At 56.0% G+C, this 25,977-nt stretch overlaps 5 protein-coding genes across 5 annotated transcripts; 1 reads left to right on the forward strand and 4 right to left on the reverse strand.

The window, feature by feature from the left end:
• Window positions 1-6,592: 6,592 nt before the first annotated feature.
• On the forward strand, window positions 6,593-7,610 carry GLRG_01968 (transmembrane alpha-helix domain-containing protein; the record flags this gene model as incomplete). Its single annotated transcript, XM_008093302.1, has 3 exons — window positions 6,593-6,941; window positions 7,013-7,518; window positions 7,596-7,610. 3 exons carry the CDS (start codon window positions 6,593-6,595, stop codon window positions 7,608-7,610), a joined length of 870 nt encoding a protein of 289 aa, XP_008091493.1.
• A 2,682-nt stretch (window positions 7,611-10,292) lies between these two features.
• GLRG_01969 (uncharacterized protein) lies at window positions 10,293-12,028 on the reverse strand (the record flags this gene model as incomplete). Its single annotated transcript, XM_008093303.1, has 4 exons — window positions 10,293-10,678; window positions 10,763-11,195; window positions 11,288-11,941; window positions 12,014-12,028. The coding sequence occupies 4 exons, from the start codon at window positions 12,026-12,028 to the stop codon at window positions 10,293-10,295; spliced, it is 1,488 nt and encodes a 495-aa protein (XP_008091494.1).
• Window positions 12,029-14,849: 2,821 nt separating this feature from the next.
• Window positions 14,850-16,502, reverse strand: GLRG_01970 (uncharacterized protein; the record flags this gene model as incomplete). Its single annotated transcript, XM_008093304.1, has 1 exon — window positions 14,850-16,502. One exon carries the CDS (start codon window positions 16,500-16,502, stop codon window positions 14,850-14,852), a length of 1,653 nt encoding a protein of 550 aa, XP_008091495.1.
• A 2,138-nt stretch (window positions 16,503-18,640) lies between these two features.
• GLRG_01971 (ribosomal protein S2) lies at window positions 18,641-19,930 on the reverse strand (the record flags this gene model as incomplete). Its single annotated transcript, XM_008093305.1, has 3 exons — window positions 18,641-18,920; window positions 18,996-19,839; window positions 19,900-19,930. 3 exons carry the CDS (start codon window positions 19,928-19,930, stop codon window positions 18,641-18,643), a joined length of 1,155 nt encoding a protein of 384 aa, XP_008091496.1.
• Window positions 19,931-20,373: 443 nt separating this feature from the next.
• GLRG_01972 (uncharacterized protein) lies at window positions 20,374-22,748 on the reverse strand (the record flags this gene model as incomplete). Its single annotated transcript, XM_008093306.1, has 3 exons — window positions 20,374-21,338; window positions 21,397-22,270; window positions 22,539-22,748. 3 exons carry the CDS (start codon window positions 22,746-22,748, stop codon window positions 20,374-20,376), a joined length of 2,049 nt encoding a protein of 682 aa, XP_008091497.1.
• Window positions 22,749-25,977: the final 3,229 nt, after the last annotated feature.

The raw sequence follows: 25,977 nt of genomic DNA on the forward strand, positions 1-25,977 counted from the left end.
TTTTTTGGGGGGGGGATTTACCAAGACACGGAAGAAAGCCATTTCTTGAGACGTGCAGGCCTGTCATGCGACGGCAGCTTCATTCCTAGAAGACGTGTATGGTTCGAGATGCTTCTCGAGGGACGAATGCTTGCGCGGGAACAGGTAAACAACAATGGCAGCCTCGCATAATTAAAAGTGTCTGAGACTGGTCTCAAGTTTGTTGACAGGACTGCATTCAAGCGAGAGTGTTTGTCTGAGAAGACGGCGTCCACTCGCCCCTTCATGTGCACACGGGCGTCTGGAGTATGATGCTGATGTAAGACTAGACGGATTGGAGCCTTGGGCGAGGACGGGCTGACGGGCTAATCGTAATTAGGGTGAGGGAACCCACGGGATCTGCGGCAGGGCCAGCAGGAGTAGATGAAGAGATACCCATCCTCATTTCAACGGGAAGGGAATGCGATGTTGTGACCATCAAAAGCCAGCACGGTCACACCGTACATAGGGGCGGGGAATATCCGTAGAAGACCTTCATACGTGGCAGCCTCAGTCTCGTTGAGCAGGCGACGTGGGAAAGGAAGAAGAAAACAAAACCTGCTCAAAAACGGGTCGTTGGCTCTCGGTCAATATCTCGACGGCTCCAAAGAACCGTGGTTGGAGCCTATTCCGCGCTCTCCTTAAGGGGCCAAGAGCTGGCAGGTCCCCATAACAAGAGTGACCGACTTCAGGGTGGTTTGGACCATTCACGGGGGTGCCAGCCTCCTGTGAAAGGCTCTAGGCGGCTGGGTAGCTGGACCATGACTCGAGCTTCTCCAGAGCATCCACATCGAAAGGCCGCATCATAGAAGGGGCTGGTTTGCGCGGCTGGCTCACAGGTTGAAGGGGAGGAGGGGATTGCCCCTGCAACGAGTCGTTTGAAAGACGGGGTTCGGACTCTTGAAATAAACACACGGCAGCCAGCCATGGCATGTGCAGATGGGGGTGAGAGTTCCCGCATGGCGTCGCAGCCGATAGTGGAAGGGATGGAGTCTTTTCGGGGTGGACGGGCGGGCGGTGTTCCCTTTCCCTCCTTTGATCGGGAGACGGCAAGGCGAGGACGAGGAACCGGGAGCCGGGTACCGACTCGAGATAGGAAGCTCGGCAAGCCGATCAACGGAGTCGAGTGCGTGCTTGAGGGCCCATCTCGGGTGAGCTGCTGTTGTGGCCGGAGCCTATTCGCCTACTGAGTTTTCTGGGCCAATAAGTCAGTGCCTTGCTCGTATTAATCAAGACGGATGGGGCCGGTTGGAACGCTGCAAGGCACTTCCTTCACGGCAGTGCCGGATGCGTGCGGACGGACGGACGGCAGGGCGCCGTTTCTTTTTAGGGGTATCCGTAGACACCCTCACCTAGCAATAGACGCCGAGAGTCGGTTGTATCGGAATGCCTTTTGAGTATTGCTTTTCCCGCTCCAGAGGTTCGACGAACTGACTAGTCGGTGTTCTCGAAGAATGCACTCTCTCAACATGGGCACACCAATGTCGATCAATCTCTAACAATCGGAAATACCGGATTTTCTTGTCCCGTCGTTGTAACCGTGGTAAATGGCTCACTCAGGCATGTCGGTGGCTTCGGTCTGAGATATCCAACATCATCTCCTTTTCGCTCCTCGCCAACCTCTCGGCAAACCGTCTGGGCTTCGATAGTGTCTGTTGGATGGAAATAGAAGCCGGCTCAACACCCATGCTCGGTCCCCGTCCCATCCCGTTCCACTTGCCAGACATAGAACAGCGCACTCAGACTCTTGGGGCGAGAAATCATCATCAGCGAGCAACCCCCCCCCCCCCCCCCCCCTCCCCTCTTCTCTCGCCTGAAGGATGATGCCCAGCGGCCAACAGCAACATGACGCAGACCTTCTCAATTGAATAACGAACGAGGCTGTGCTTTGGGGGGGGGGAGCAATATGAACCCCCAAGCGCGAAAGGCAGTGCAACCTGGGGCCATCCCCAGCAGGACATGCATGGGATACCCGGGCTTGCGGATGCAACTACCTAGGGACAAGCTTCTCCATTTGGCAGCTCCTCTTTTTTCTCTCGTCCTCCTGCGGAACGGAATATGCGCGTTCAATCAACAGATGCTGTCAGTCAGTTGGCATCAAGCAAGCTGCTCAAAACCCCCCAAACGGGCCTCCAAAGACGCGGGAATCGATGGACACTAAGGAAAGTAGTGGCAGCAAGCTGTTGTTTCTGGCATTTGATGTGCCTCCGATGCCGAGGAATGGGATGATTTATCCTTTCGGCTACTTCTCGGGCGGGGGGGCGAACACTATTTGCTGGGGTGATGGGTGATGAATTCTCATTTCCTGCCTTGTCGATTTTTTCTTTTCTTCTTCTTTTCCTCTCTCTCTCTCTCTTCATCGTCTTATAGTTGGCTTGGGTGTGATTTCGCTCCTGATCATGCCTCCCTCGTACTTTGAAGGAGGATTGGAAAACCAAGACTAGGGGCCGATGCAAGCCACCTGCCTACCGGTGTTGACAAGTCGTACAGTAATCCATGTAACTATGTCTATACTCTCTCTGGGGCGGGTTAGACAGACACACAGGCAACCTTGGCATTAAGGACGACGAACTGGCATGCTGCAAGCCTTTCCTGAGCCTCTTGGCCCGGCCGCCCAGCCTCGTATCCTGTCTGCCCACATGCTGCCTGCCCACACCCTTGGGGGAACCAGCCAGGGAGTGTCACTATCCCAATAACCAATTCCGTCGCCTCCTCCTTGCTGCTTCTTGCGCCCTGCGTGCACGCAGCAACAAATAGACTACCTATCTAGTGTAGGTAGGAGGAGTGGTGATTCTGAGGGGTGGGCATCGCGAGGCAATGTGACTAATCACTCTTGGTTGAGCATCACAGCCCGAACAGCCCGAACAGCCAAGTTTCGCATGCACAGCACAGCACAGCACAGCACAGCACAGCACAGCACAGCACAGCAGGATATCACGCCTGGCTCTTTAGGCGTAGGAAAGGGAGCTGAAAACGTGCAATGCGCCTCGGGGGTCTTCATTTTGGCGCCTCCGTCCAAGAGGTGTCGGTGGGCGTTGCGCAAGTAAAAGAAAGCAGCACTCGTAATGAACGGTGTCGCCCAAGCCAGAGCGAAGACGAAGAAAAAGTAGAAGGCGACGAGACCTTCCACCACACCGTCTAGCCCTTTTCGTTTCACGTTTCAATCTGCGACTTCGAGGCGCCCGCTTAATTCTAGGCGGGTTTCGTTTTCGCAAGTTCGTCGTTCGGGGGATCCTACGGCTTCGAGACTTCTTGCTGCCCACCAACGATCATCGGAAACACCAGCAGCAGCATCGAACCGGCCATAACCCTCCTCTCTCGCACCTCCCTCAAACGTTCGTTCGAGCACCCATCATTGCCCACTGTCATCCGGTCATTACAGGGGACACGCTGCAAATTGCTGCGCCGTTTGGGGGGAGGATCCAAGCGGGACAGAAAGACAAAGCCCGTCCGAACAGTCAATCAGACGGGAAGGAGTCATACCTACATAGGCCGTCCGTCCGTCCGTCCGTCCGTCCGTTCGTTCAGTATCCCATATAGTTGGGCTAAATGTACGCACGCCCAGCCGGTCCGCGAGCTCGCGACAAATCGAGACGAAGAAGGAAAGAAACGCTGCCAAAAGAAGGCAAGGGGGGACTGGGAGGAAATGGCACGGCCGAGCGAAGAGCGAAGGCTGATCAGGTTCATCCTGTCATGTAATCGTGGCACCAGCGGCAAGAAAAGGTGCAACGGACGCCGGTGCGCAGGCGTCGTCCTCCTGCTCCCCCCCCAAATACCATCACGTCGCACAACCGGGCGGGTACCTGGCTGCGGACGCGTACGGTGCAGCCAGCGTATTTGTTGTACCGTCTCTCTCTGTAGTGTAGGTATGTATCCGTACCCGCCTTCACCATTGATAGCCAGCCAGCTCCATGTGCGTGCCCATGCGCGTGTGACACCCTGGCAATCAGTGTCAAACACACACAGTCCCTGGACTCCAGGCGACAAGTCGTCCAAGTCGTCGCAGGATAGAAGAGAGGAGGTAAGGGATTCCTCGTCGACGGTGGGGGGAAAGGATTTGCCGCCGTTCTGGGTTCGCGCGTGGCAGCTAGATGATAAACGCCCGACGACGGATACAACGCCCACTAAGAGGACTGACTTGACTGACTGTACGGATACGGTATGGGCCAACGGACGGATTGGACAGCGGTTCGACAACGGGTGAGCAACAGCGGCGGATCGGATGTCCGCGTCGAATGCAAACAGGTGCTTCTCTCTGTCTGTCTCTCTCGCCGTGTAGAGTAAAAAGAGGGTTTCACAATCTGGTGCGCTGTCAGTTTGGATGGCCAGCGTCAGCCTCTTTTTTCCCCATTTCGCAAGTCTGGAGGGGGGTGGTACATGGCGACGACAATGTAGCGGGTGTGTGTCAAGTTATTCACCGCCTCCCCCTTTCCTTGCCTCCCCTCTTTCGTGCACAAATCACAAATGCCGATTTATGAAGGGTCCGCGCGATATCCTCTGCAGGGCAGCGGCCAAGAAAAGTTGGCGGTGGTGTGTTGCATTGGTGAAAGATTTGATTGGAAAGTGGATCTGACCACTCTACGGATACCTCGTGGTGCACTACTACGTAGGTACTCTGTACTACTGTACCGGTATCGGTATGTAGGTAAAGGTAGAGGTATCCGTACACTACGGAGTACTTCGTGGAGAGTGGTGGACCTGTGTACCTACACTACGTGTCACGCGGGTAGTGTACTCCGTACAGGTCAAGGTACGTAGCGGATTGGTCACAATAGCGCGCACAAGGGATGATGCATCATGTTAGGGACTTTGCTTCCTCATCAGCCTGCACTGCTAACATCAACTGTCTACCTATCCGTACTCTACCGAGTGCTGTAGTAGGTATCGTAGCTTGCACTGCCAAGGGCTCTCAGACTATACCCTATACCGCCAATCATCCCGATACAGCTCATGATCGACATGGTCAACTGCGCCCCTGATGATGATTCTTGTTCCTGGATTCTCGGCTAGCAAGTCCCCAAACGCGAACCCCTGTCGCACCACCGCAGAGATATCCAATCGACATGGACGTGGGACAGCAGATTGAGGCATACCACCCAGTGGGATCCGTCCCGTCGCCAGGCGCGGCACGCTGCCATTGGACCGTCATCAGCTTTCCTCCTCCAAGACTGCCTCGCCGGGGCTTTGAGTGACGCCAGGGAGTCCCTTGGCTGATACCGATGCTTGCTACGCTCGCTGGGCCCAGCGCACTTCCCGAGCCTTCTCCCAGCACTACTCAGTACCTAGTTCGCCTCTTCACAGGAGAGTAGTGTACAGGGTACTGGTGGACGGGGAGGCAACTTTCTTCTCAAGTATCCGTAGGCTGTCTACGGATGCAGAGTCTGGAGAGGGTTATTTGTGTATGTACGGAGTGAGTACGTACACGCCAGATGGGAGGACGGGAAGCCGTTTTTCTGCCTCGAGTGTCGGGCCTAGCCTGATCTGGCCTGCCCTAATTGTGCGTCCCCTTAGCTCATCGTATGGACGGACTGCTTATCCAACTGCGATACGTAGCGGTTGTGCCACGCTCGCCTGTCATTTTGCATCCACAAGCAGAGCCAATGCAGGAAGTGAGAGAGAGAATATGTGTGTACAGAGTACTATGTACGGATATGTATGAGTGTGTGTGTGTGTGAGAGAGAGAACGGGTGACCTAATTCCGAACAGGTGTGCGTGTGCATGCAAAGAGAGGGAAAGAGAGAGGGAGGAGAGCAAGGAAGGGGGGGGGGAGGGGGTGCCTCTTCTCGACACACACCCTCCCACGACCCCCGGGATGCCGCAAAGTGGGCTCGTAATTTCGCTTTTTCTCCTCATCTCAACCCACCCCGTGCTCGTTTCCCTCTTTTCAACAAAACAAGCCATTCCCTCCAATTCCACCCACTGTCACTCGTTCATTTCCTCCCCTACCCCCCAAAGTCTGTCTGTCCCTCTTCCATCGCCTTGTTACTCATCTTCAATCTCGCCAAGGTTCTCCTTTCCCTTGCTCATTCAACCACTCCCTCGATGCCATTTTCTCCGTGATATCCTCTCTTTTTTACCTTTGCCTTTCCAGCAAGAGAGAGGATTTCCAAGGAGACAACGCATACGACGCTTGACTACAAACAAGCCCAACACGAGAGAAAGAGAGGGGGGAAACTACGCCGCTGTTGGTGCGCGCCCACACATTCGTTAGGACTCGCCTTGTTTCCCGCACGACCCGACAAACACGCTCATCAACCATCGACCGACCGTATCGCCACTCGATTGACCGGCAATTACCAACAGAACGGCTTGCGGTTTCGACGACGTTGCTTGGACTTTGAAACACCTGGAAATACCGCTGAACGACTGAAACCGCATCAACTTTGTGTGTGCATCATCGCCCCTTCGGATCCGGTTGGAACTCGGGAACCATCGCGACCTGCTCTCAATCGGCAACTCCCACGAGAGCCGACCTGACTCGACACCCGCCTCTCCAATTCGATCTTCATTTCACGCATTCATTATAATACCCTCGACGCCAGTCGCTTTTTTTTTTTTTTTTTTACCGCCCAAAATGATGAACTCAGTAGCTGCTCTGGCCGTTATGGCATTGGGCTACGCCTCTGCCCAGTCAACGACCAGCTCCGCCAGGGGCGTTCAGAAGCCCAGCACGCTTCCTTTACCATCCGCCCTCACCTCGCACGGCTGCTACAACATGAATGCCACAACATGGCAAAAGTACCCTACCAAACAGGGCATCAGCAGTGGATCTTGCAATGTTGAATGTACAGACGTCCTGAAGAAGAACGTCATGGCACTGAACGGCGAGGACTGCTACTGCGGTGACTCCTACCCCCCAACAGAGGCCGTTGTCGACGACTCCAAGTGCAACTTCCCCTGCCCGTTCTACCCCGCCGAAGCATGTATGTATTGACCTAGCTTGATTAACCCCTTTTGAGATTCGCCGATCGAGCCAGTATTAACCTACTCACAGGCGGTGGCGTTGGCGATAACGGTGCCTTGTACTTCTCCGTTTTCAACACTGGCATCAAGCTCGTGGTGTCTGCCGATCAGCCTGCGCCTACCACCTCATCAGCTGCTAGCAAGCCCACATCGTCGTCTGGCGGTGGTGGTGGTGGTGGTGCTGTCGAGACCATAATTGAGACCCCCAGTGCATCGCCGACACCGACCGAGACTAGTGACTCAAAGAAGGGGGGCAGCAACACGGCCGGCATCGCCGCTGGCGTCGTCGTCGGCGTCGTCGTCATCGCTGCCATTGTTGGCGCCGTCTTCTTCTTCATCCGTCGGAGACGTAACGCTGAGATCGAGGAGGAGCACCGCCGCAATGCTGCCGTGAATGCCTTTATTGGCGGCTCGAAGCCCCCTAGCAGCAGCGGCATGTCCATGAGCGACTCCCGCATGGATCCCACTCTGGCTCATCGACGCATGAGTGACGGCAGCATTGCTGACAACCAAGATTACTCGCGGAAGATTCTCCGGGTAAGTTGTTTTTTTCTTTCTGGACTTGAGATGTAGATGGAACGATCGTGAGGCTAATCCCGGTATCCCGTTGATAGGTTACCAATGCATGAGCGAGCACTTGCCTCACCTCACGTCCATGACGACGAACGACTTGGCCTCGGGCTCCTAACTTTACTTTTTAACATTCTGGCATCGATGGCGTTTAGAGGTGTTCAAATCTCCCGGCGCTGGCTCACTCGGGAGCGTCTTCCGAAAGCGATCAGTGTCGTCGGATTTCATATGTATCATGGTGTAGGGAACATATCTCGGAATTATGATATGGATTTGCGTTGGATTCATCTCTCTTTGTCTGTGGGACCTAAAATCCGCCGTCGGCCTCAGAAACCCGCTCTACGCCGTCCACTCCTTTTGCACTCCACTTAAGAACAACTATTGGATATCACCAACGGGGGGGGGACGACCTGTTTCGAGACGGGATAACGTACCCCTCCTCACTTAGTCGCATCGCCAACTACGCATATCGCATCATACCATACCACACCAGACTCGACGTACAATCACAAAAAATGTCCCCGGCCCGCCAACCACCCCCGCTGGGTATCTTCGCTTCTATGGGTCCCTTTCACTGGAGGGCTTGGCCGGCCGAGATGTTTTTCTCCATACAAAAAACAACAACGGCGGCGATTGGGAATACCCTTTATTTTATTTAACGACATTCGATGGGAGAGTCGCAACGGAGTATGGTATTTTACGCCCTACCCCCTTCACCTATCTTGTGTGTATAGTATTACATGGTCCCTCACATCTATGTGGTGGGTGAGGGGCCTCAGCGGGGGATTTTACAAGTGGGCAATTATTCGAAATATTACTGTTGGATAACGTGGCTCGTCTCGTTCGGGGGAGCCCCTGTGAGATGTGCGCGAGAGCAATATCGTGTTTTATTTTTACTTGGAAGTGTGTTGGCGAGCTTGGGCGCGTTTTATACCTTCCCATTCCTTGGGAGATGAAGTGCTGGATTTTTCCCCCTCTGATAAGCGTTTGCTCGACTTACTCGAAAGAAGGAGGCGTGGTAATGGAGCATTCAATGACCTCATAATAAGACTGTTCTCAGATCGCATTGACTGGTCGACTTGCTGCGGGGACTCTGTTGTGATGAGTTGACAGACGGGCCGTGAACTTGCAGGAGACAGACACCACTCCGACAGCCGAGCCTAGTGCCGTGCCCCCTCTCGAGCGCCGTCTCCGAGCGCCGACCAACAACGTGCCTCTCCGGGGAAGTGTGACGATACGGATACAAGATGGCCATGTGTCAGGTCACATGACCGGACCTCTCCCACGATTGATTGACTGGTGTGGAAATATCCCGCCTCCAGTCTCCCCGGTAACCTTCAGGGACGGAAGCCTTACACTCGCCAAAATGAATCTTGGCTGAAAGACAAGAAAACCAGCCTTATTTTGCGGTGTTTTTTTCTACTTCTTCTTTTTCTTCTCTTTCTTTTTGCCTCCGAGCGCACGTGGGATTTGGACGAGAGGGAAAAAGAGGAGAAAGACAGCGTTCTCGAGTCCCAAGTGGTTTGCCTGGCCGCGCGGAGTGGGTGCGCTGGGGAATGTCAAACGGGGAACAGGTGTGTGTCATGTTCAAGCCCCCCCTGACCATCATTCTTTCGGCAACCTTGACTTTTGTCTTTTGTTTGTATATATGTATCCGTATGTGTAGTGAGTACTTTTACACTACTACCTATGGTCGACTGACCAACCAGCTAACCCACCGGACTGGGCTTGGCGGTACGACGGGATGAGGTCGATGGTAAACTGGCAAACTGTTTCATTGCCGCCGACAGAAATCCCGTCGAGACACACGTCCCTCGCCATCCCCATTCATTGGCTTTTTTTTCGTTTTTTCCCCCCCTTCCCTCTGAAATCATCCCCATCATATATGTGGGTTGGGACCGCAGTTTTCGGGATGGACCTCGGCAGTCGCAGGCAGGCCGGCGGAGTTCGAGATGTGGAAATCGCGCCGGCACTTCATTGTCGCCTTTATTTTGGCTCTTTGCCAGGTTGGTGTGTGCTTCCCCTGCTCGTCCCTCCTTTCCCCCCGAGAAAATGACATAATGGCCTCACGACAGAAATCCCCGCGAGACCGGGTTGGCACCTGGAGAGGCCGATATGTGACTGTTATAACAGTTGACATGCCGGCATGGTTCTGTCCTCGTGAGGCCGTCGGCTCGACCCGGCTGTTTTGTCCGCGCGAAACACCTCTCTGTGGTTTCAAGCTGACGGCTTCGTTATGGTGTTCTCGCCAACGTCGTATTGCTTCGAGGACTGGTTGATACGGTACATACATGACTCGGGCGGCCTTGATATGCCGTTGCCCATCGAAAAAGCGTCCGTAAGCCCTCCGTTCTCGCTTCATCCACCGGCTGTGTCGAACCAGCTGCTCCCCGTAATCTGTCGTGCCATTGTCATATTTCCAACGTCTTTGACACAGCCTTTCCTCCGCAGAGGAGGCTTTACCAGACACGGTGTGAGCCATAGAACATCCCATCATTCGCGCCAAGCTTTACGCTTGTATACTACGTCTTGGGTCTCATACGTCGTGTTGCAATGCGGCACAAACGGTCTTTTCACGGGCCTTGAAGGTCCGACGACTGGAGCGCGAGGTTTTACAGGTGAGAATCATGACGCTTTGGCGAATTAGAAAAGTACTAGTAACACGACTTGCTACGAAACTCAAACGCTTGTTTAAAAACGCAATCATTAGGAGAAAGGGGGGGGGGGGGAATACACGTCTGTCAGGATATCGGCACGCTTCCGATGTCAACCCACTGGTTTCCGCTCAACGTCACTTCCCTAACCAGCCCCTCGCGCTGGAAATAGCACCTCACCATGCTCGCCGCCGCCCTGAGCGGCACCGCCTCCCGGGACGAGTCGTAGGCCGAGGTCGCCATCGTGACGCACGCGATGTCCGTGTCCGCGTCGGCCCCCTTCAGGGCGTCGGGCTGCGCCGTCTTCCAGGAGGGCGAGGAAGAGGCGGACGAGTCCGTGTACACCACGTTGATGTCGGACGAGGCGTCGAGGTACAGGACGTACGTGTCCACCCTCTGGAGCGAGTCCGACGGCCGGGCCACCGAGAAGGCGGCGAAAGTGCCGTGTTCGGGGAGCGTGATGGAGGGGAAGTCTGCTCGGCGATGGTAAGCTCAACGATTCAAAACAGTTTTCCCGACGGAGATGGAAGAGGAGAGAGAGGAGGGGGGGGACACACCCGTCGGCCACGACGTCACATAGTCGGCGGGCACGTTGTTCGCAAGGTCGGGGATCAGCGCGACCAGGCTGGAGTTCGCCGCCTGGTAGAAGATCCCGTAGCCCCCCTGGATGGCGATCCTGTTGAAGCTGGTCGAGGTCGGCACCAGGGCCAGCCGGCTGGCGTTGACCGCCTGGACGCGGAGCCTCTTGGCATCCCACTCGGCCGCGGGGTGGAAGTCGCCCCCGATCAGCCGGTTGCGCACCTCGACGATGTAGCCGTCGGCGGCCTGGTGGACGGACCACGGCCAGTACGAGGCGACGCTGCTGTCGGCGATGGTCCTGAGGCCGATGGTCTTGATGCTGTCCTCCTGGGCCGTCGGGGTGTACAGGTCGTTCATGCTGATGCCGAGCACCTGCATCTGGGCGTTGGTATAGAAGAGTTCCGGTTGCGGCTGTGGTGTTTTGCGACTTAGCCATGTTGAAGCCCTCTCGGCGCCGCCGGCCTGCCTGCCTGCCTGGAGGGGTGGGAAGCGGTACAACTTACCACATATCCGGTGTCATAGACGATTGTAGATCCCGCAAGGCGAGAGTTCTCCGTGGCGAACGAGTCGAGCTCCTCCGGTCCTTGCCACGAGGTGTTGTTGGCCGTGGAGTCGACGACCGATCGCCGGATCTTGTTGTCGTCGCCCTGGTAGAAGAGGAAGATCTCCGAGCCGGTGTTCTTCCACCACCCCGATGCCGCGAGCGACGAGCCCCGGCGTATCTCCCGCGCGTTCGCGACGGTCACGTTGGCGGTCGACGTCGGCGTCGGGGTCGGCTGCGCCTCTGGGGAGTCCTTGCGTCCCGCTCCCCCCGCCGCCATCTTGCTCCCCACCACGCCCCCCACGACGGCCGCCACGATGAGCAGCAAAGCACCGGCCCCGACCATGAGCCATGATTTCCTCATTCTCCGCGCTGCCGCCGACGCGGGCGGCGACTTCTGTGCGGCGGGGTCGAACTCGGCTTCGCTGGCCACCACGGGTATCTTTTCATCCTCGTTGTTCCGGTATATCACCTCCTTGTTGCCATCTTGGTGGCGGTGGTCGCTGACGACCTCAAGACCGGACCAGTCTTGCTCGTGCGGAACGGCTTCCAGGCCGGGTTGCTCGTAGACTTCCGGCAACGTATCCGTCCCACGCTCGCCGCCGCGGTTCTGTGCCTGGTTGATATGTCAGATTAAACGTTGCGGGTCGGGGTAGGTGTTGTATCATTGGAAGCTGGTATCACTCACACCGACCGGAGACATAGCAGGACCTCTCGAGACTGTCGAAATGACACAAGTTTGGAAATTTGAAGGGGGGTGTGGAGGCCAAGGCGAGAGAAGAGACCCAGACTCTCGGACACGCGCGGTTCCCAAGGCATCATCTTAAAGAACCAACCGCCGAGGTTATTTTAATGTCATATTAAGATAGGACCCTCTCAGGTCACATCCGCTAAGCTCAACTCCTGTCAGCAAAATCCGAACCTCGACCTGCTTGGGTGCGCTTAACAGTGCGTTTAAAAGGGCCGGTCCCCCCATAAAACACCTGGGTTGGGGCTGATGCCCAGCCAGGGGTCGGGTGCATCTCGAGATGAGAGGTTGCGGTGTGCCAAGATAAATAGTGTACTAGGTATCCGTACTGGGCAGGCTGTACGAGCTACCGAAAGAAAGCAAGCGTTGGGCTTGTCCAATTTTCTTCCGAGCCTCGCAGTCGCACGAGGACCAGAACGGGTCATGCCGAGGGGTGGGCAACGTCTTTCTTCATCATGTTGCCCATCCGAGAGATGGTAACGTAGTTGTTGTTTTAATTCAACACGCCAATATTCACCGCAGTTGACACCACAATGAAGATGTTGATGATGACTGTCAGTGCGTTGGTGTCGGGAGGAAAAAAACCCTGTCTGATCTTTACCCTGGACATCAACAAGTCCCCTCCTCCCCCCTGACGTTATTCAGTTACAAATACTAGGTCTGAACGTTGGCCCAAGGCTGACGAATGGCGAGATTCGGCGCCTGCATCATGCCGTCGCATTCACCCTGCCAAGGGCTGGGATCGTTAAGATTGGTATCAAGTCTGCAGACAACGGCGCGCAGTGCGAGCCAACCAGGCAGCCCTAGGCCGTAAGCTCGCATGCCGCGGGTGGGCAGTGCGCAGACATCCCGGGCCGTCCTCGTACGTTGTCGTGTCCAGCCCGATTCCACCATCTCCCGCCGGCACGAATCCCTCGCCCTGGGAGGGAGGGCGGAGCAGACAGTTGCTTGGTCAAGCGAGGTGGCCGTCAACCAGGGTTCCAAACGAAAGACTGTGTGGTCCCACAATGCGGCGGCCGCTCCACCAACACCAGCACCCTCCCACGTCTTCGGCGCCACAGTCCGAGAGCGGAATCTCGCAGCCGAACCTGGAACTACTACTTCACCGCCGCCAAGGGTCTCTCCACAATGCTGACGGCTTTGCCTTGATCTGTCAGAGATGGGAGGGGAGGTTAAGCGCTTCACCCGATGAACGCAACCATCCGCGGGTCTTCCTCACCCGCTTGGAGTTCATCTTGCAGTAGCGGGTAAACTGACGGAGGTCATATGGTAGACTGGTAGGAAGGCACCTAGAAATACCATAGGTATCCTAACCACTAACCTTTATCCATCTACTATACGTAGGGCTAGTGGTTAGGATTGGTTAAGGTGACGGATACAACCAAAGTATCCGTACGTCGCCTGTCGACTCAAACTTGACTCCAGTCAGATCCTTCACAGATGGGTATGCTCATAGCTCGTCGGCGTAACCCTTCACTACCAACCTCAACTGCATATACGTACAGTCAATGATACTTGCTACAGACGACGTTGCAGACAAAATTAGGATGCAAATCCTTGAGTAGTTGAGAAGGTGTGGCGTTCTCAGTCACCCCTCTACTGCCTGCCGGAATGTCGTCCAGATAGTCTACAGCGTGTCTCAGAGCGTGCAGTAGCAGGCAAGTTACCCCAGTCTGTTCTCCCAACGTCAAGTATGGGTCCCTTTATCAAGCTCCGAACGGACAAGCTCTATTACCAACACGTCGAGGAGAAGCGTCTTTGCTTCGGAACGCACACACACACTAGAGGTTTGCCGCACTTCGCAGTATTCCATCCAAGCGCCCATCGCCAATTAACGCGGTCGATTTTGTTGTCGAAGCAATGCGTGCCACGCGACTCTCACCGGATCCCCGGGAATCTTTAGTGCAAGCCTCCATGCCGGCCGGCTCTGGTGATTGGTTCTAGCACCAAGCTACCGGATTGTTTCCTAATCGCATGCCGAAAGGCTAGTCCTCCAGTGTTCCGCTATAGACCCTCCGGTTTGTCCCAGCATTGACCAATCAGACAACATCGTAGCAACTGCTATTTATAGAGAGGTTCTTGGATACAGTCCCAGTAGCTAGGTAGACCGGAGGAGAGCATTTTAGAACTGCATGTCAGTGTCTATAATGGCCGACTAGTGACTGTCAGTTAGCAGCTAGTTATAGGTGCATGAGGGCTGCGATAATCGTCGTATTGGAAAGCTTGCGTTGTACTTTCGCCGTCGCCTGCATAGCAAGCTAGCAAAGCCGTGACCAAAGCTACAAGTTTTCAAATATCTACTTTCTATTGACCAAGAGGACTCGTGTGAGCCGTTGGCGGAGAGCGCACTGAACGCTCGATCCAACCGAGTCCTTGCCCTGCCTGGCCGGGCCCCAACCCCCAAAAACAGTATACCAAGCGCGGTCGGCATGCGGTTCTGCCTTATGGACACGATTTCCAATAACCCTCATCCGTTCCAAGCATTCCAGACTTTGCTTGTCGCGGCGGGGGTCCATCGGCTTAGAAGGACTGGCCTTCAGGGATACATCGCCCGTTCATGAGGTGCCGCATGTCGACCGACGCAGGTGTACGAGTGAACGCAATGGTAACTCATCTATAAGCTTTATTGGTATGTTATCATTATTCAAAAAGCTGGCATGCCCAGTCCTTTCGTGTAGAGGAATCTGGGAAGTAGAAATGGCAGAACCCCGCCGTAACCCGGCCCAAAACGCCAAACGACACGCGCGCAAATAGTCCTCCTCCCCTCCCTTCCCTCTCACCCGTTGATGAACCCTATAGAGTATACGTCCTTATCCCTGCCATCCTTCTCCCCCATCGGCACATCCCCGTCCCTTTCGTCCTCGTCATCTCCCTGCTCGATCAGCATGTCCAGGTCCCGGTCCACGGCAGCCGCCTCCTCCGCCGTCTCCTCCGCCTCCGTCGCGTTGAGCAGCGCCTGGAAATCCGTGTGGTGCGGGTGGTAGTGGTTGTAGGGGTCATCGTGCGACGTCGGCGGCGGGCCGATTATTTGCGGGTCGATGGGCTGGAAGGACTCGTCCTGCAGCATGGGGTTGTGGTGCGGGTGACGGGGCAGAGGGGAGGCCGAGGGGTCGCGGAGGGTGTGCGACGGCGGTATGGATGCGACTTCGGCGTACGGCGATGGCCGCGGAGGGGATAAGGGAGACAGGTGGTGCTGCAGGGCAAGGACGCCGTTTGCGGTGCTGACGTCGGCGGCCGAGGGCGGCGGCGTTGATGCGGAGGTGCTTGTGAATGAGGGATTCGAAAGGCTAGTATTTGAGATGGGAGTAGAAATGTTCGCCAGCGAGGAGGAGGCGGCGGCAGCGGCCACCGCGGCCGCCCTTCCCCTCGCACCCCCGTTCCCTCCGGAGGCGGGCATCTTGCTGAGCTCCTTGCACTCGACACAGTTCCTGATAACGTCGCTCACCGTCTCCTTTATGCGGCTCCAGTGGTATTTCTCGGCAATGGTGGCCGTCGTCTTGTTGATGCCGCCGTGCTGGGCAACGTGGACCTCGCGGGCGATCTCGTATTGGCGGCGTGGGTCTGGAACGACCTCCTTGTCCTTGAGCATCAGGCGGTCGTCGTCAAGCAGCTTGTAGTGGGTGGCGGCGCTCCGGAGCCTGCTTTTCTCGGCGCGGTCAGCCCCGGCCGGATACTTGCCGTACTTGAGGTAGAACTTGATCTTGTCGAAGCGCTCTTCACTCACGAGTTCCTCGGATTCGCCGGGTATGAGGTCGCGCCCGTAGATGATGGCGTCGATGAGCTGGCCGGGGTGCGACTTGAGGTTGCCGCAGCCCTTGACGCGGCCGATGCGCTTGAAGCCCAGCGCGTCCCAAATCTTGCACGAGGCAACATTGGTCTCGTAGACGAGGTTGAAGACGGAGTAGGTGTAGCCGAGCTTGGGTGCCCAGTCGATGTAGCACTCACCCATCAGCCGGCCCACACCACGGTTGCGCGAGGCGTCGGTGACGAGGAAGCCCGCGTTACACACGTGGCTGCTGCGACCGGGGTAGTTGGGCTTGATGTAGAAGCTGCCCAGGCACTCCCGGGACCAGTCCATATCGTCTGTGAGGGCGGCGCGCTCCATGTTTCCGAGTAGCATGATGGCACCAAAGTTCTGAAACCAATAGGCGCCGAACTTGCCGGCCGGCATGGGGTCCATCATCGGGTACGTATCACCTCCCTCGATTTCTTTGTTCAGTTGATCGCTGAGATAGCGAACGAGGGACTGAGGCACCTCATTTTGCGATGCAAACGGTATGATGGTCGCGGTCGTCTGGCGATCCCGGAGCGTCACTTGACGCGGGACGATGTCGATGGGCAGTTCGGGCTTGTCAGGATCCGGGTACGGCGGTGCTCCGGAGACACGGTAAATTGTGGGACTTGTCGGATCATCCAGCATTGCCGGCATGTTGCACTGACTCGGCGACGGGATCGGCACCGCAGGGGCCTCTCTTTTTCTTCCTTCTTTTTTTCCCCGTTGTTTCTTCCAATTATAAGAGGGCAGCTGCTGTTGCCCTTTGCACCGAGTCTGGCTTTACCAACTTCTCGTGGAATAAAGAGTTAGTCAACATTCACCTGGTATAGCAAAAACAAACAAACAAACAAACAGGGCAGCAATCGGCTGGCAGCACGTGATGCTTGCGCGCAAGCACAGTCTCCTTCCGTCTCCGAAGTCTTGTTGGCATCTGATATAATATTGGGAACAGGACGGATGAGGTGAGTATGCAGGTCTTGATTTGTAAGGAAAGGCTGCAAGTAAGCCTACCGAGTCTGGTCCGACAATCAGGTCCCTTCCCCCTCTGGCTGTGTAATGAGAGACACACGCGGCTTCTTCTTGACCAAAATGTCGATATGCGTGCCAAATTGTAAATGAAAGCGCGCGGGGGTGGTGGCTTGCGCTGCACTGCACTTGTTTTTTACCGGTCGGAGCTGGCACCGCCCTGCGTTAAACTTTGCAATGACACCACAGCTACACCATGCACGAATGCCTGACCTTGGCGGGGTGCGTGGTGCGGGAAACAGGATTGGAGCTTCTGGCTGGCTGGCTGGCGCTGTGCTGCTGCTTGTGCCGTGCTGAAATGTTCGTTGGTGATGGATGGAGGGAGGGGAAATGCGCAGGTGCGAAGTTTTCAACATGGGGGAAGGGGTGGTTTACCTAAGCATGCATTCAGAGCCACAGCCACAGTCACGTCACCACGTGGGCGCTACGCAAGCCTCTTCGTGGCGTAAGTACTATTACTAGCATCTTCTACCACTGTTGGTGATATGCAAGTAAGTGAGGTGGGTCATCAACCATAACAACAGCCATAAGAGCATTGTAAGTGGCATCAACCGGAGAATCCCCTCGCCATATTTATCCCTCGACCTTTTCTTTCCACACAAGCAACTCTAACGGAACAGTTCAGAATCCCAACTTTTGCACGCCACCACCGCGATGGATTTTCCGTCCAAAAGGCATCCATACCAAGCACCTCCCAGAGACTGACCGCATCCGCATCCGAACCCTCTACTTTGACGCGTACATGCCTCCAAAGGCTACTGTGAAGCAGACGGGCTACACTCTCAGTCAGGTGCGTCACGCTGTTCGTGCCAACTCGGCTGCCGTCAAGCCACGCTCCGGGCGCCCGCGAAAACCCAAGCAGGACCAAGAAAAAGCCGAATTCAAGTGAGTTGGTTAGTTGCTCCTGCCCCACCAACGACGTTCCTCGACTCCCTCTCACCAGATGTCGCATTGCCATCGACTGCCAACGAGCATCATTGGAAGGTAGTTCCGTGACTGGCTCTGTTGCCGTTTGCACTGTAAGGCGGTGGCAGTCGAGCCGTCTATTTCCTCTTGGTATTACATCGCGACACTTGCAGGGGAGCTTGCTTACTGGCGCTTGACTGGATACTACCGAACATGACCTAGCAAAAGCACATTCTGTGCTAACAATGCACTGCAGAGAAGGCTGAGGTTTACGCCATGGTACCTCGCTTTGGGGGGGTTATTCATGATCCGAGGTAGACCGTCTACCCTCGAGACGTAGGCTGTGAGAAGACACGGCACAAATCGCCGCAGCGAAAAGGCAGAGCACTAACGTGAACGGGAATGTGTGTATTGTTTGGACTCGCTTTTCTGGCAGTAAGGAAGGCTTTCGAGTGGTTTGCGATCAGGGCGCTAGTCTAACCCCGACGGAGAAAGGGCTGCTGGACAGAGGTGGACTATGGAAACCACAACTGACGAGGTTTTTGCCTTCGCTGACACACGAGTTGATGTACTTGATACCTCTAATATGCATACGACTTATCTGAGCATGAGGGCACGCAGCCAAGAGCCATCACGCCGCACAAGAGCTCCCTTGACGTAGTGACAGCCACCCGCAGACAAGCAAGGTGCAAACTCTATAAATACTGGTACATGTTCATACAACGGTGTATCTAGTACAAAGGCTGTGCCCCCCCCTCGTCCCCGTCTTCCGATTTTCCACATATTCTTTATCGTTTTTCTTCCTCCGACACAGAGACAGACACTTTCCCTCGTCACCCGCATCACCCCATCTTCCTCCTCTAGTTGACCTCGCCGTCGACAGCCTTGATCCGTTCCACCTGCAGCATTTCCAGCAGCTGCTGCTCGCCGCTGGAGCCCTTCTCCGCATCGGCCGCGCTCTCGCGCTCCCACCGCTTGATCTCCTGCTCGTACCGCTTGATCTCTCCCCTCATGTACCGCGCTGTCTCGGTGGGCGTCTGCCACGCCACCACGCCGTTCTCCGCATCCGCGAGCCGCCGCTTCTGGCCCTGCTCTCCTGCGCGTCCGAGCACGCCTCCGATGACGGCGACGGATCGGTAGCTGTTTGGGGGCGGAGATGGTTAGTCATGGGCTCTCATCTCACTAGCTGGCACGAGGGGTGATGTTGAAGCATACCTGTCGTCATTGGCCGGAATGGTGTACGTGACCCAATCCGGGTTCGCGTCCGTGTCGATGATGCCGATCGTCGGCACGTTGGCCAGGCCGCACTCGTATAACAAGGTATAGTTCTCGAGCGGGTTCAGGCACACGACAAGGTCTGGTATGAGCGGCCGGCTCGTCCTCTCCAGCCTTTCGAAACCGCCCAGCGTCGCGTCCTTCTCGTCGACGACCTTGATCGCCTTGCCGCGGCTGATCATGTCCCGGTTCGTGATGTTGCCCGGCGTCCACTTGGTGAAGAGGTGGCAGCCGCGCGCCAGCTGGGCCGCCTTGGTGACGATCTCCATCTGGCCCTTGCGTGTGCCGACGAACAGAATCAGGCCGCCGCGGTACGCCACCTCCTCGACGACTCGAGCGGCGCGGCGCAGATGCGCCGCCGTCGTCTCGAGCGAGATGATGTGGATCCCCTGCCGGACGCCGTAAATGTACCGCGCGTTGGCCGGGTTCCACAGCGACGTGTGGTGACCCATGTGCGTCTGCGAGGCCATCAGAAGCTCGAGCGTGATGTCCTTGGCCGCCGGCGGGTGGTCAACGAGATACGAGGGCACGTAGGGGCGCTCGACGACGGAGCCGATGTGCGCCGTCGCCTTCTGCACACGGCGGAACGCGTCGTGCGCCTTGCGGACGGCCTTGGTCCCCTGCTTCGGACGCTCCCGCGCCGCCGGCGGGTCTTCGGCGATCTGGCTTAGGGCCGCGGCCTCGGTGAAGCTCTCGAGCTGCTCGGGGGTCACGCCTGCGAGTGAGGACGTGGTGATGGCGCGGTGGCACGATCGGGCGGCTGGCGCCGCGAGGGCTCGGCAGCCTGCACGGGAGAGGGCGGTCAGCACGGTGTCAATTCATCGGGAACCAAGAAGGATCATACCATGCCGGCTGACTATGCTTCTAACAATCATGTCTACCTAGTCGGCTGCGGCGTGATGGCGGGTGAGTGGTTGCGCGCTGCAGGTCGTCCGTCAGGAACAATTTTTGGAGCTTTCGGAGAGCTGGACGGAAGTACCCGCCCCACTCCCCCTTACCGCTCAGATGATTAGGTAATCCGATGGTTGACAGCCTCACCTACAACGGAACCGATACGTTTTCTATATCCGTATATTGATTGGAATTTGTCATAGTGGGTGGTCTCGGGGTTTTTCACTGCTAGACTAACGGAAACACAATTGGGAAGGAAATCTTCTTGCAAAACGGTGATGTGTGATGGATTAATTAAAGTCGGTGTACTCGAGTATAGTAGAGACAACAATACTCGATACATATCTACAATGCTTCGCCAAGGACTCTCGTAAAGTCGTGATTGAAGTCCTTCCCTTCAAGCGTTCCTCGGTCTCTAAGAAGTTCCTTACCGGCTAGTCAAACGCGAGATGGTGAAGACACCAACAATAACAACCGCTAACGTCACAATGGCACCGGGGAGCAGCAGCTCATTGGGAACGCCGGCAATAACCTGCTCTGGCTCGGCCGCATGCCTAGCGCGGCGCGACCTGCGCACGTGGGACACATCGTCGTCCTCATCCTCCGCCTCGTCATCCTCGTCGTCGTATGCTCGTCTCCGGCGCAGGTCGGGGGTGGCAGAAATAGGGGGAGTAGGAAGGGCGACCGGCTCGATGGTCGGGGGAGCGGCCGAGACAGGGGGCTTCTCAGGGTCGTGGACAAAGAGGTCAACCTTTTCTCTGTGACCTTGGCGGGCAAGCAGGATGGATTCGAGGAGATCGTTGTCCGTCGTGATGGAGACAGAGTCGCCCTCATCGTCGAGGTAGCTGAGCGCAAAACCGCCAGAGATCCTTCCTTCCTCGACCGTGGGAGCGCCACCAATGGAGTCCACCTCGCTTCCGAGCTTGGAAATCACGTTGGTGACCATGGCAGCGATACCCTGCGAGGCGATAACCTGCAGGCGGTGCACGCGCCCGGACGGGGCCTTGAACTTGAAGGGGAAAGGCAGCTCGGCGGGAGACTGGTGAACCGGGCTGTGGCCGGTGATAGCGGACCGCGGCGGCGACTCGAGACCAACATGGGAGGCAGAGTCGCCGGGGGCGACGCTGTCGCCGATGCGCTCGCGGCTGATGTCGGGGGACATGATACGGGAACCAAGATTTGTGTGGTGGGTGTGGCTGCCCTCACCGGACATCATGGATTCCGTGCCGTCGTCCAGCGAGAGCCAGAACTTGTTCCACGCGGGTCCTTCGCTGTCGGAAGTGGACATGGTGTTGATCTGCTCGAGGGTGGCGTAGGTGAGCTTCAGGACGTCTACCATACCGACAATTTCGCCACCATCGTTCATGACGGGGAGGTTGAGGTAGTGGCCGTCTACGGTAGGTTAGCTAGCGTTCTTCCGCCAAGGTTCCGCGTCGCGGGCAACACTTACCATGCATCTTGCGCAGGGCAGCCTGGATGGACATATCCATGGGGGCAAAGTCGGGGTGAGGTGTCATAACCCGGACGACGCTGCAGGTGGCGGGATCCAAACCAGGGGCGATGACGCGGAGGACGACGTCCTTGCTGGTGAAGATACCGGTAATGGCGCCCTGGTCCTGGACGAGGACAGCGGTCGTGCGGTTATCCTTCATCATCTGTGCTGCCTCCCTGACCGAAGTCCTCACGCTGACAGTGGTAGGTGGGCGTCCGTCGAGGACGGACTCAAGAGTAGGGCCCGACATCTTGGAGCGCAAAGCCTCGACGTATTGTATGATCTGCTGGGGCTGGCTCGTACCGAGCTCGGACTGGACACCCTCGAGGGCGTCGTAGAGGCGTCTCGAGGACGAGTAGGCGCGCTCCAGCTTCTCCATTGCGTCGTAGAAGCACTTTGTGATGTCGAGGATACCGGAGATGTCCTGGTTCTCGTCCATAACGGGCAAGTGGCGGAAGCCCTTGCGGACCATGAGGTCGAGGGCGTCTGTGGCGCTCGTGTCGGTGCGGGCGCAGAGGGGGTTCTTGGTCATGATCTCGGCGATGGTGATATGACTCGGCTTCTGACCGGCCCCAACGACGCGGAAGGCCAGATCCTTGGCGGTGAAGATACCGGCGATGCGGTCATCGTCGTCGGTGACAAGTACGCAGTCCTCGCGCTTGGCGGCCATGAGCTGGGCGGCCTCGGCGACAGAGGTGCCTGGCTTGATCTGCAGTGCCTGGCTCGGCTTCAGGGCGAGGACGGTGCCGGGCGGGGCCTTGCGCGAGTGACGGGCTCGGCTCGTGAGGTGCTTCTTCTTGGAGAGATCGCTCTCCATCTTCTTGCGGATCGCCTTGACGTAGTAGTCAGTATCCATCGTGTCGAGCATTCTGGCTCTTTCGAGCTCGCCGTAGGTAAGTCGAGCCATTTCGGAACAGGGAGATGGGGTGGTGGGTCTTCTGGGAGTCGAGGAAAGACGCGATTGTCACGATGCAGACTCGACGAGAGCAGAATGGATAGAATGGATGGACAAGACAGGCTTATTTCCTCTCCCGCAAGAAGTCGGAAAGAAGGAACACAAGGCATGCATCGCGGGGCAATAGCAGAAAAAGGGTTCATACCTCATCTCTCTTGGTCTGCTTCTGACGGCTGGCACTGACTCCCGATCCACCAACTTCGCTCTGAGTAGCCTGGGTCTCTAGAACTGGGCGAGGAATGCCGGAAGAGGTGCTAGGCGTAGCAGGGCCGGTGACCGAGGGGCTCTGGGTGAAGGGGATACTTCCACGGGCCTGGCCGCGATTGGGCGTACCTCTAAGGGTGTTGCCTGACATTGCATGAACTTGTCAGATTGCGATATGAGCGGTGTTGATGCGAGGTTGCTATTTTTTTTTCCTGCGTCGCCCACACTGGTTTGGCGGCTGGGGGAGAGTGGGTGCCGAGGGCGGCGCGTGCGCGAGTCGGATAGTCGGGGAGTCGGGGGTTTGTCAATAAATGGTAAGTAAGCGTCGCTGTCTGCTCTGACTGTTTGCAGAGCAGAGAGGAAGAGAGAGAGATATGGAGATTATGGGGAGGGGGATGGAGCAAGAGAGATAAAGAGAGAGAGAGGGAAAATAGACGGAGGTTTGGAAAAGTGAGACAAAGGGCAGACAACAAAGAATCGGACAGTGGGCAACAGGTGTATCCGCAATGTGGTATCGTGTCTTCTGGGGCCCCCAATACAAAGCAAAGCATGCACTGAAAGAAAGCCGTTGCAGAAAGCTACTACGTAAACTGCTTGCTCCGGGTGCGAGCCAAGGATAATATTTGACGGATAGGGGAGGGACCGGGTCAGTTATTTCCAGGTCCAAGGTCAGGTCAAGCAAGGTCCAGTCCTTCAGCGCCCCAGACCAGCAGCAGCTAGTTACCTGCGGTGGTGACTCTGTCACTGTCTACCTAGGTATCGCTAAGGTACCTCACAATACTCCGTACTACGTAGTGGTCGGAATGGCGCCCCGGATGGCATTTCGTCTACATACTGCATGCCACAAGAAACACCGGTCAGCGAGCAGAGCACAATTAAGCGCCGCCGGATTAAACAAAACAGAGAAGCGGGAACGAATACCCTAAGGTTTTTCTTCTTTTCTTTCCGGATAAACATAAATAATTGGAAGAAAAGAAGGAAAAAGGAAGACATGCATACAGGTTGTCGAGGTGACAGGGGTATGCTATGCACGGACCGCCCTCGGCACCCGCTGTTGCCTTCAATCTCGCCCACGCTCCAGTCCGCCAAGCTCCATTCACCAATCGTCTTTTCTCTTTGTCTCGAGGGCCTCCACTTGCTCGCTCCCTGAAGCTCCCGAGGCCGTGTGATCTGTGAGAGACACCTCGTCCCGCCTTTTCATCCTCGGTGTCGTTTTCCATCCTGTGTCCGTTCGTGTGGTCGGTTGAGCACCCATCGTCAAGACTGAGAAATGTGCTCGCTCGTTCGGATTCCCCCGGCTCCCCTTGCATGAACCCAAACCAGCGACGGCCGGCGGTGAATAACAGTCTCGAATAAGACAGCCAGACCCTGTCGAGTCGGGGTGCAGGTCATCCGATCTTCATAACCAGTCAGTCGAGTGAGTCGTCTGCAACAAAGCCATAATCACCGTCGACTGATTCTTACACCGCTGCACTCCCATTCCTCTGTAGGTATCCGTCCCAATATGTATTCCCAATATGCATTCCCAAACCCGCACATAAATATGCAGAGCATCTATGTCTGGGCCGCCACTCCGCCCCGAAATGGCGGGTCTGCTCGTCTCCTTTTTTTTTTTTTTTTTTTTTTTTTTTTGCTTTATTCCTCTCGCCTCACCTCCGCCTCACCTTAGCTCACCTTAGCCTCATTTGACCTGACAAGCAAGCCAATATCGCCTAAGTAGGTATCCGTATTCCCCCCCTCGTGCGCGAAATTTTTTTTAAAAAAACCTCGGTTCGACATTTGACTCGTATCCTGAGGCATTACATCCTTACCTATTATTGTCATCGCCACCACTTCCGCAAACATGGATACGGACTTGTCGTGCATGCTGCCCCGGCCCCGGACTCCTTCGGGTCCGAGATACTGCTGCAACGGCTCGTCACTCTCATCCATTGTCGCCGCTATGCGTATCCTGCGATTCTATACAGTGAAGCTCTAATGTTCAGCATCTCATATGACCCTGCCTACGTGCTGCCCAATATCAACCACCCGCTGTGACCCCTTAGCATCGTCATGACCACAATTGCAGATCACCACTTTCTTTTGGCTATGATCAAACCTTCCCATCATCTCATTTCTTATCAAACGTGCTCCAGCCGCCCTCACTTCCAATCAGGGTTGCCTGCTTCAAGTCGGCACGAAAAGGGACAGCATAATGCGTGCCTTCCATGTCCGGTTGAGCAAGGGTTCTCGCCGTGGAAACGCTGCCATACTTAAAATCCCCGTTTCCAAGGGGCGGGCTTAACGGAAGGGAAAGCCATGCACCTTCGAATGCATTTTTTTGACTACCGCCATGTCGTTGGCTGTTCTTGCGCACGTCTCCTACTGCTCTGGTCATTGAAACAAGCACACCCGTGTGGCTGGCTGTGATACCCTCATTTCAGCGGAACTCTTCAAATGACACCTTCAATGACAAGTGCATCTGGCCCCCTGGAAGCAAGATGGTGTCAGAAGTTCGGCACCACGGACCTGCCAAGACAACCAACCGTTGCTAAATGAGAATATACTTGCCCACAGAGTGCTTAGCCAATCTCTTAGGGTAGCCTTCCGCTACCTACAGAAACCCAGCCAGCTCACCGGCTCATATCCATAGTTGGCTTTGACTGTTAGGCCTGCCCATCCCTCGGCCGGTTCTGCTTCGCTGTCGTCGCCGCTTGCCTCACCGGCTCACGGCGTCACTTCACGAAGCGGCGGCGCGGCCCGCCCGGCTTCCATCATAGCCCTGTCAACCTTGAGCAAGAGCTGCCGGAACGACAACTTCAGACCTTGAAGGCATCTGTGATTCGGGTTACGTTGTCTGCGCGTAACGTTTGCTACAATAGTATTCGCAGAAATATCCTCATCGGCTTTGCGAGAATGAATTGTTAGAGAAATATGCCCCTAGTAAAGCCAAGTACCAGTGAAATTGGACCAAAAGCATTGTTTCTGCGGATGAATGATGTACATAGCTTCGAAGCTGGCGGCTTCTCCTAATACGTTCAGCAGAGCCCAGCAGAGCGTGTAGCATTATGGCGTAAAGTCAATGACCAGATTCTCCACCGGGAGCTTGGGTTCTGCCCTTCCCAGCCTTCAGGCGGCTTCGTCCAAGTCAGTACATGACCGACCATTCTTTCTTTCATCCTGGAACCTGTCTTACTTCACACATCTATCTTGGCTCTGTAATCCTACATACCGACATGCGTTTCTCCGCCATTGCCTTTGTTGTCTCGCTCGAGCACCGTCTCCCCCGACTTCGTGGGATAGTGAATCGTTCAACTACGGCAATGATACTCACATGTGTTGATCGTCGCCTTCTTAATGCGACCATCTGAATCCGAACTACCATTGCTAGGCTGGCAGAA

The sequence above is a fragment of the Colletotrichum graminicola genome (assembly GCF_000149035.1).
Source record: "Colletotrichum graminicola M1.001 genomic scaffold supercont1.7, whole genome shotgun sequence".
Lineage (NCBI taxonomy): Eukaryota > Fungi > Ascomycota > Sordariomycetes > Glomerellales > Glomerellaceae > Colletotrichum > Colletotrichum graminicola.